Here is a 10,142-nt window from a genome sequence, read left to right as displayed (position 1 = left end):
GGAATTCTGATTTGCGAAACCTGCTTTGCTGGGACGTGCGCCTGGGCCAGGGCGCGGGCACGGGGACCGGCGACTGAGGGTCTTCTAAGGGTCTCCGAAAATATGCATTTTGTGATTTGGGGCAACTTCCCAGGGGGCTGGAGAATGCAGCTGGCACGGATGAGGGAACGCTTGCATTATTTGCAGGGCGCTCAGTCTCTCGCCGCTGATTCCTCCAAATCTTAAAAAGCAAGCAAGCAAGCAAGCAAGCAAACCAAAACACGGAGCCCGGAGAGGCGCGCTGGGGCGAGCGGAGGCCCTGGATTCCGGCCGTTTCTCGGAATTCGGGCGAGTGCGTGAGTGCTCGAGGACCTGCAGATCTCTGACGCTCTGATGCTGTTGTCTTCACAGTGGCCTGAGAGTGGTCCGTGGTCCGGCGTTCCCGTTCTTCCCAAAGGGGCTCCGAGTCGCCTCCTGCGCCGCGGGACCGAAGAGCAAACGTCGGGGATTATTATTATGTCGATTTTCTGGGGACCGGGGTTTGCGGCGCCGAACAGAAGAAAAGGCTGGTTCCTGAGGGGTCCCGCCGGCATTTGATACCCAGAGACTCCTAGGATTGTCCAGATTGCCGTGGATCAGCAACTTTCGTACACTCCCGTCCCGTGTTTTTAAAGAAAATCATTTTCTGTTCGCTGCCTTGGTCTTTCACTGACATCAATACAGTGAAGCAAAAGGACTTCCATCTCTTCATTCAAAGTAATGCTTTCTGTTTTTGCCAAATATGATCTCTAATTGAAAGTTTATTTTTGCTTTTGGATGAATCTGTGGAGCTTATGTTGTAAGAAGAAAGGGAGAAAGAGACACCATGAAAGAGAAGTCCAAAAATGCTGCCCGGACTAGGAGGGAGAAGGAAAACAGTGAATTTTATGAACTGGCTAAATTACTGCCTTTGCCCTCCGCTATCACCTCGCAGCTGGACAAAGCATCCATAATCAGACTCACCACCAGCTATCTCAAAATGAGAGTAGTGTTTCCAGAAGGTAAGTGACTTTGCCCAGATGGAATTTCAAAGGCAGAAGGGGTAGAGGTTTGCTGCACAGAGAAGTACATTCACACTTACATGCATACATACTCTCTGCAAAGGGATGTTTAGCAGGGCTGCTTGACCAGGGCCCTCTCTGAACTTAGGATTCCTCTTGCCTTTTTGTGGCCCTTTCTACTTCCCCGCTAATACTTTCTCTCCAGCCCATGGGATATGTTTGGTTGGGAAGCAGCCCAACAGTGCTTTTGTCAACACTTCAGATACTGAGCCCGATTGAAAGTACAAGTAATCCAAACATGACTTTCTTCTTCTTCTTTTTTTTTTTTTATTCCTCTTGTTAGAATTGCATCTAGCAGCGAGCAGGAACATTGCCAAATCCTTGTAATTTTTGCTACATATAGATAGACCTATGTACATGGAGCTAGCTAAGCCAGATAATGATTTCTCTCTAAGTTTATAATTCCGCAGAAGAGAAGCAGGCATATTCATGAACAGATTTGTTCTGGATTTACCCAGTCTCTTGATTACTTATAGCAAATGTATTCTGAGTTTTTGAGACATTCACAGATTCACAGATTCTGAAACTAACTCTGGGGCTTGGTAATTTGCAACTCTGAGCTTGATATTATCTCTGAGATAACAGGCTAGGACCCAAGTACATGAGGTTGAATCAAGAAGACTAGCCCGCATAGGTGGCAGGTTGGCAAATGTATCCTGGGAAAATCATTTTATAAGGCCTAGAAGGGAGAAGAGCTGAGCTGGTCATGATTTAAAACATGTATTTAGTTCATCAAGATTCACAGTGTGAGGACAGAGCAGCCTTCAAAGAACAGTCCTGTATAAAATCATTTATACTCTGTAGGAAAAGGATACTTCTCTCTTCCGTCTCCCCATCGTTTCCTTTACCCACATTCAAATAATATGAACAGATTTCAAAAAATATTTTAGATATGTGTTTGCTAGAGGAGATTGGGAAATATAAAGGAGAGGATACTAAACAAACACAAAATTCCAAGAGAAAGAACTCTGTTTATTTACAAACCAGAATGTCTTATTTGACCTGCAGGGGTTTATGTTATTGTTGATTTTGGGTGTTTGGGGTCTGTTGTTTTCTTTGAAGGTAATAGGGGGAAGGAAATAGCCATTATTGGGCTTGGAGTTTCACTTTGTTTGATCTTGACTAGAAGTCATTATCTAAATCAAAATCTTGCAAAACTTGCCGCCAAATTAGTCAGGGGTACTAAAGGAAAACTTGCAAATTATAGTTCAATTTTACCCCAGAACTACAGGTAGTGCTATAGTTGTTTTGTCTTAAAGCAGTTCCTTGAACAATCTCAACTGCCCCTGGAAGCCGCAGGAGGAGAGGAATCAAAACCTAAAGTTCCTGAAAAGTTAAAGAAAAAGAAAAGTGTGGGGGGGGGGGGAGAGTGGGGATTATATATTAAAAACCATATTTCCCATTCAAACTGTGCTGAGAATTGCTAGTGGGAAAAGTACTATTATGCTACTCTGCCTTCTGTTTTAAAAAAAAGAGAGAGAGAGAGAGATCTCGTTGTCTTTTATACTGTCAGCGCCTACTTTATAAAAATAAAGCTATTGCGAGCTCGGCTGGCCGCGCTGTTCCTAACAGGATTATTAGCAGTGATTTGTCAGCCCCTGCGGTCTCAGTGGGCTCCCTTTCTGCGTGATTTCTAGCGGGTCTCGTCAATTATCGGTGCCGATGTCGCTCGCTGTTTGATCAGAAGAAGCATATGGTGCTGCTTGTGGGGCTGCGAGTAATCGCGGGAGGAAAAGAATAGGGGATCGGCGTCCCCGGGCGGGCCCGAAAAGCGGGGTGGGGGCGCCCGGGGAGTCGCCGGCCCTTGGGGGCGGCGGGCTGGGTTTGGCTGCTTGGGGTTGGGGTTCCAAGAGAGCAAGCTTGCTTGTTTGAGTAAGTGCTAACTCCACAAATCAGAAATCGCGTGATAAATAGGAGGGACAGAAAGTAAACTCCTAGCCAACTTCCCATCTTCAAAGAGAGCGCTGGCGAAGACTGGCCCTGGGGTCCCCCGGTGGCTACTGTACCCGCGACTGTGCTTTCCGCGGCCCCCTTCACCTTCCTCCAGAGCCCCGGGCCCCTCCCTCTTCCCCCGTCTCCTGCGGACTGGTGTGAGTTTATGGGGAGGAGGGGATGGGCGATGTGTGAACTCTGGGCACATCATTTATTTCTCCAGCTACTGTTGAGCTCATAACTCACCCGCAGTCTCCACCCGGTCAGTTAGACGGGGTCATCCCAACAGCTGGCTCCTAGGGATGAGGTTCTAATTTTGAGGATACATTAGCTTCCAAAAATTCCAAAAGCCAGACACCGCCCTTTAAAATATTAAACAATAACAACAACAACAGCAACAACAAGACACACGCAACCCAACGTCTTTCAAAGGGGTGAATCACAAACGGCAAAACCAGGCGTAGCCTGCAGAGGGTGCCAAATTTGGGTTCAGCTGTGGACTGAAGGCCTGCGGGAGACAAGACCGGGTCCGTGGCTGAGGGGGAAACTGGGCACTTTACGTGGAGGTATAATGTTTTTCAGTGATGAGAAGTGGAAAGAATATGAAAGCGTGGTTCATCTTTACACATATCTTGATGCCATTCCGGCACATAGTAGGCCTTAGATTTTGTTCTAAGGATGGAGTAAAGTTAGCTATTTCATCATGGTAAGCATTCTGTCCCACATAACATACGGATTTTTCAAGGTATATAATCTAAAACAATTATAAAGCTGGTGACATTTTAGTTATAGGCACAACAATGACTATAATACTCCACTGTTTGCCTCAGATTACATTTCATCTACAATACCCAGGTAATAGCAAAAGGCTTAAATCAACAAACAGAAATCTTCCCATACTTACATTTGAAAAAATTTAAAAAAATTCTTAAAATATAGCTAATACCCCATCACTAAATATAGGTTCCCCCCCACCACCACCACCACCATCCCAGGTTCTTGATAGACTCCTTGTCTGGGGCCAAACTTCAGTTTTTACTTATTTGAGTGCGTAAAATTGAACTGTTGAAAGAAAAATGAGAGAGAGAGAACACAGGAATGGGATATGAGTGCTTAGAATAATCAAGAATAAAGCATTAGATCGGAGACTTCATATTTTTTAAAAAATGCAGGGAAGATTACTGTGAAATCACTGAAACTGCATATTTCCCATTGGCAGCATATTCCATTCTAAAAGAGCCTTGCAAAGGAAAAACTTGAGAAATGTGTAAATCTTTGGTGTTATCAAAGCAAGAAAGGCAGGACAAAAAAAGAGACATGGTGTGACTTTGTGTGCAAAATAGGACAAATTCAACTAAAAAGAAATATATATATATATTTGTTATCCAGATATAATACAGTTTTGGCTGGGGGCGTAGTGGCTTGCTGCCTTTGAAAAGACCAGGCATGTTTTCAAATCTATAGCCATTCAGAATCTTGGTAACATCACACCACCATTTCATTGTCAAGATGTCTTGGGAAAATAAAAATAATCACAGAATTGAAATTAGTAACCATGCAGGAAAGGGAGTCCCTACAAAAGGCTGGAAGGACAAGGATGATTAAACAAACCTCCACAGACCCTTTCTATAATATTCACCTCAAGATTGAAATCCTTAATCGCCTTATATTTTTTAGAGGCTGAGAACTGAAAGAGAAAAAGAGGCCCCATTTCCCACGTGGATGGGTGATTTAAAGCTGTTTTTCTTGCTGCTGGGGGAAATGATGGAGCGTTAAGTTTCCGTGTTTATTTTCTTACAGAAGTTTTTCTCATTTAAAAGCCTTTAAGCCCAGTTTATACTCCACGCTGGTTTTCTCTGTTTAATTCCAGTTTTGATGTTGACTTAAAACGTAGAGTGCAGAACTAAACTCCGAAGAGAACGTTTGCAAGGCAGATTTATGTGCTAGAAATTGTAGATCATACCAGTGAAGAAAATACTTTTTTTTTTCTTTAAAGGGAGCGGTCACTAATCAAAACAATAACAGCAAAGCAGAGTGTTATAAGCTACAGCGAGATGCTTTTAAGCAGGGTGCAATCATACACCTGAAGCTAAAATCAGGCTCCATTTCCAGAGGACAAATGTGATTTCTAGGGGAGTTATTTTTCAATCCTGGGGAAATCCTTGCAGTTGGGAGCTTTTGCAGCCACAGATGTGAACACAATTCGAACCGGTACATTCTGGCTGCATTTCTCTACGTCGGCCCAGGTATTTCTCAAGAGAATGAGGTTTAGACCCATCACCTAATGATGTTAACTGTCCAACCACTGCCAGTCTCTGATTCATGGAATTTTACATTTTGAGCGGGGGAGGAAGGAGAACCCTTACGCATTTAGCAAGGGGCCTGCTGCTTGGACAGTAGTAGAACAGCGTCGGAGAAGCGCCGAGCAAACTTTCTGCAGGTTGTCCCATCCGCGGGGCGGGTCCCGCGCAGAGTCGCGCCACCTCGGTGGCTCGGACCAGACCCGAGACAGGGACCCTGCAGAAGCTTCTGCGCGCCCCTGGTAGCAGCGAAGCACGCCGCTGGGACGAGCACGTACGCCGCTGCCTAGGCCAGCCGAGGGTGCCCAGCTCCAGTCTCCTCGCCGGCCAGACCAGGTCTCCGACCTCCAGGGTTCGAGGACGTCCCAGAGCGCCTGCCCCACGCAGGGGTCCGCCGTTTGCGCTGCCCGGGCCGCTGTCCCAAGGACTGGCGGTTGCGTAACCTGCAGCCGGGATCCCGCGCGCGAGCGGGCCGCGGTGCCCCGGTCGGGTCCCCGCAGCCAAACGGAACCCAGGCGGGATACGGGGGACCCGCCCGGCAGCCCCGTCCGACAACCCGCGCCCGCCTGCGGGGCGAGGGCCTTGCCCCTCCCCGCCCCCTTTTGAAGACCCGGAGCCCTGGGGCGACACCACTTGACCTCTTCCAGCGTCACGCAGGCACTGGTGTCAACCCCGCGTGCATTTCCGTCCCAGAATTTAGTTGGGACCGGGCCGAAACCCGCCTGTCCTTCGTCTCTGCAGCTCGCGACGGACTGACGCCGACAGCCGGCTGGGCTGGCCTGCTCCATCCAGACCTGGGGGCTCCGGCCTCGGGGCCAGAGCAGCGCGAGGGTTCAGAGACGATCAATGCTGTGACCCTCAGTCTCCACCCCAGATTCACAACTAACGGTAGTGGCTAGGGGTCTCAGGGGGCGCGCCGGGGACAGCAGGCACGCACGGCCACTGCGGAGTGCCAACACTCGGGGGGACTGCAGGACACACACTGGGGACAAAGCCCGGCTCCGCGGGGCCCTCGTCGCCCTCAGGAGGTCGGCCACACCAGCCAGGTGGTCGGAGAGGACCTGGAGCTGGGGCCTCCACGGTCCTGAAGGCTGGGGTGGGTACACCTGGGCTCGGGAAGCGGCCTTCCACCCAGTGACCATCCGGCGCCCTGTCTTGTCCAGGGGTGCCCAATCTCCTTCCCTCCCTTCCCCCAGGAAGGACGGCTTCTAAGGCCCCGGGAGTCCTAGGTTGCTGGTCTCAGGTGGTGGAGGGAGGTTTGGACAGCATGTCCTCTGCGAGGACCCGCAGGCCTTGGATGAAAACCCAGGCGGCTGAGACAAGTCCCTCCGGGGGGACCCGGGCCCGAAGTTAGGAGCACGGTGGTGGAGGGCTCTTCCCATCTCAGTCACCAAGTCATGATCAAATCCGGGGACAGCTCTTCCAGTCCCCTTCCCACTCCCAAACTGCCTTAAAAAGTATATGTCGCGATCTGTCAGCCAGATGGAGCTTTCTGAGACCTGCTGCAAGGAGGACACATTTCTATTGAGATACAGTTTATTTATTAAAGAGAAGGGAGAAGGAACAGTAGAACAAGCTCTTCTCGTCCTCCTCTTCCTGTCTGAGTGAAGGAGGCGCATGATGCCAGGGCTGTAATCTATATTTTGTCAAGGGTATGAAATTCATTCCGAAGAAAAAGCTCGATCAATTTATTTTTGCTGCTTGTAATAACACAGCTGGATGATGCTTTGAGCTCACGCTAGACTGGGGCTCATCATTCATTCGCCAAGAACGGGCCTAAATTGTGCCTGTGGGATTAGGTCAATTTTAGTGGATCTACTTCGCCTCATTTGGTTACTAATTGGTTTCTTGTTTTATAAATCGAAATCTCATTTTCAGGAAATTACAAAACCCGTGCAGTCAGTCCATTGAGGTAATCCTTGGGTCAGGGGGTATTTAAATGGAAATGGCTCAACGGCGCTCTGAGGGTAAGAGTGAAACTTCGCCCGGGGTTTTCACATGAAATGTGAGCTAGCCCTTTAGATCCATAATAGATACATCCCTTCTAATACTACTTATGTAAATATGATAAACCAGACTTTAAGGGAAGAGGGGGCGGGGAGAAGCAAAATTTATCTGCTAAGGTTAATGTGGCATATCTTGGAAATCTTCCAAAATAGATTATGTTTTCCTTTGTCTTCGGCCACTTTAGCTGGGGAAAATCCTTTTGTCTAAAACCCGATTTAGTTATCGCCTCCCTCGCAGAGCTCCTTTTCTCCTTTGCAAAACCCCGTTCCCTCGGCCTCACCGAATTACAAGAGAATCTTTAGATCTTGTTCCCACTGTAATCCTGCCGCAAAGGGAGCTGGTTTCCTCCTCATTTTAAACAGACAATCAAAGGATTTGTGAATTTTCTGCGGTAGGTCAAGTGCAGAAACGAAATCTCAGCTTACCCCCCTCGCCCACTGAAATTGGGTGCCGGAGCGCCTCGCAGCCGGCAGGAGGTGAGGGGGTCCGGGGAGACGGGGTCCCTGGCCCGCTCCAGGAGTTTTCGGGAGGCAGGACCCTTGACCCGGGGCTTCAGAAGGTGTCCTGGGAAGGCTGCAGGGCGAGCTCAGCCCTAGGATTAGGTCAGGAAAGCCTGGCAGGTGGATAGACCAGGGCAGCCAGTCCCCTATAAAACATTAACCCAGCCAAAACCGTGTGACGGAGATTTCAACCTGGACCAGAGAGGAGGCAATGCTCCGTGAAAGCAAAAGGGTCCTTAAAAGGTGTGGGGGTAGGGGCAGGAGAGGGCCAGGGAGGCCCTTGTTAACCTGCGCCAGGCTGGCTGCTTATTAACCTGCGGGGAAGTCTTGTTTTGCCCTCGTAGGCGCATAACTAATGAGGCCGCAACCCGAGACCACAGACAGCCGAGGCTGGCGCTGGGGTTCGGAACCGGTACTTAACCCCGAGCCCAGCTCGGGGATTTTCAAATGATTCGGGTCGGGAGGCCGTCCCCGGGCTGTTTCCAGCCGATTGGGGAGAACTTCGTAAGTTTAGAATAAAGACGTTCGTTGGCCCCAGGCGCGGGCTTCGCACCCTTCGGGACAAGGTTCCGGACGCAGGGAGGTCGCGGCCAGCTCCCCGCGCGCCCCGGGGCCCCGACCCTTCGCCCCAGCGCAGCTCCGCGCTTTCGGGCCCCGGCTGGGCCCCGGCGTCCGCCGGCGCGCGCCACCCCGCGGCCCCGCCCGGGCTCTCCCAGCAGGAGCCCTTTCCCTTTCCCCAGTTTGGCACCCCCCCCCCGCCCCACCGATCCCCCCTCCCCCGGCACCTCCGGGTGGGTGCGTGTGAGCAGCGATGAGAAAATGGCAGGGAGGATATTTGGCGGAGCCCCGTGGAGCGAGGCGAAGGTGACACGGCGGAGGGGGGTGCGCAGGTGGCTGGGGCGAGGCCCCCCTCCGCAGTGCAGGAGGACCCAGGCGGCCGGGCCGCCGAGTCACTCCGGGGAGGGAAACCGGGGCGGGCTCAAGAGGCAGGAGGGATTGACTAGAAGCGAGGGAGGGAGAGGAGTCCGGCCGCGGGCGGGGAGCATCAGTGTTTGCAGAGCGGTGGGGAAATCGTTAGATTTATTTAGATGTGCAAACACCCAGAAAGACCCGATTTGAGCTTAAGGGGCGCTCATGGTTACTCGTTACCAGGGTTTTGATCGCTTGCTTAGGAAGCAGCTCCTGGACAACACATTTTTAGGAGTCCAACTCCGTGTTTTCTTCGGAAAGACCCGCCCTCACCCCCATATTACAATGCGAGTGTGTTTGTCATTGTGTACTTCACAGTGATTTGTACTTTAATGCAGTAAATCAGTAAGTCACCCCCCCTTTTTGTCATGTTAAACCTTGTTTATTGGTGTAAGAATAAAAGAGTTTAACTCCCCAGTCACATTAATTTCAGCAGCAACATTGTTCAAAATTATCACCTGTAAAGAGTGGTAGTAGGTAGTTTAACCTCTGTGTCCTCAAGTTTCCTCTGCCTTATTGTTTTCGTGTTTTCTCTCTGCAAACAGGTACTATAGCAGACTCCATGTTAATTTATTTTTTTTCCAAATCAGCCACGGGCATCCAGAGAATTATATTTTTGTTTAGGCATCACCAGGGAAATGATTTCTGGTAAAGCCTGGAAAGATCCTAACGTGGTAGCATCTAGGAGAGGAAGGGGGGGGGCTGTCTTTGTTAATAGATGATACCTAGAAAGTGGAAAAATTGAATGATTGTCTATATCCAATAGGGAACGGAAGTATTGTTACGATGGTATTAGCACTGGAAAGAAACTTCAAAACAAGCGTATACTTTTCTTCTCCTTTTTTTTGAGAGGCAAGGTTAGGATGTGTAAGTCCAGATCTGGCGCGGGGTGGGGGTGGGGGGGCGGGGAAACAGAGGAAGAAGGATTGCTCAGGGACGGTGGTGCTGGAAGCAGCTGCAAAGCAAACGGATTGAAGTCTGAGGCCTAAGGGTGGGGGAACCCTGGAGAGCCCGGCAGCCAATGAGAAAGCCCATCCAGGGCCAGCCGGACCGGCTCGCAGCCTCCGGGATTCTCCGGGGCAGTCGCTGGAGGGTGGACGTCCTCGGCCTCCGGATAAGGCCGGTGATGAAACTTTGGGAGAGAAACAGCGTCCCTCACCCCGCTGAGCACGCTGGTGAACTTACGCACAGTTACCGCTGGGGTTCGGCGGCGTGGGTCCCTCCGGGGCAAAGGCGGTCCTCGAATTGGGCCCCTCGGGGCAGCGCCAGGAGGGCGCGCAGCCGGGTCGGGGAGCGCAGTCCGACCGCTCCCCGCACGCGGTCCCCGGCCAGTGGAGAGGGCGGGGGAAGGGGCC

General features: G+C 50.6%; 1 protein-coding gene across 1 annotated transcript in view; it reads left to right on the top strand.

Moving 5' to 3' along the window:
• The first annotated feature begins 844 nt into the window (after positions 1-844).
• The window catches only part of SIM1 (SIM bHLH transcription factor 1), a 66,719-nt gene continuing 57,421 nt past the window's right edge, over positions 845-10,142 (top strand). The window contains exon 1 of the mRNA XM_055330445.1: positions 845-1,019. Within this exon, the coding sequence (XP_055186420.1) occupies positions 845-1,019 (175 nt within the window). The remainder of the gene's footprint in view (positions 1,020-10,142) is intronic.

The sequence above is a fragment of the Nyctereutes procyonoides genome, unplaced genomic scaffold (genome assembly GCF_905146905.1).
Source record: "Nyctereutes procyonoides isolate TBG_1078 unplaced genomic scaffold, NYPRO_anot_genome, whole genome shotgun sequence".
Taxonomy (NCBI): Eukaryota; Metazoa; Chordata; class Mammalia; order Carnivora; family Canidae; genus Nyctereutes; species Nyctereutes procyonoides.
Note: the sequence above shows the minus strand (reverse complement) of the source record. Positions and strands in the feature narration are given on the sequence as shown.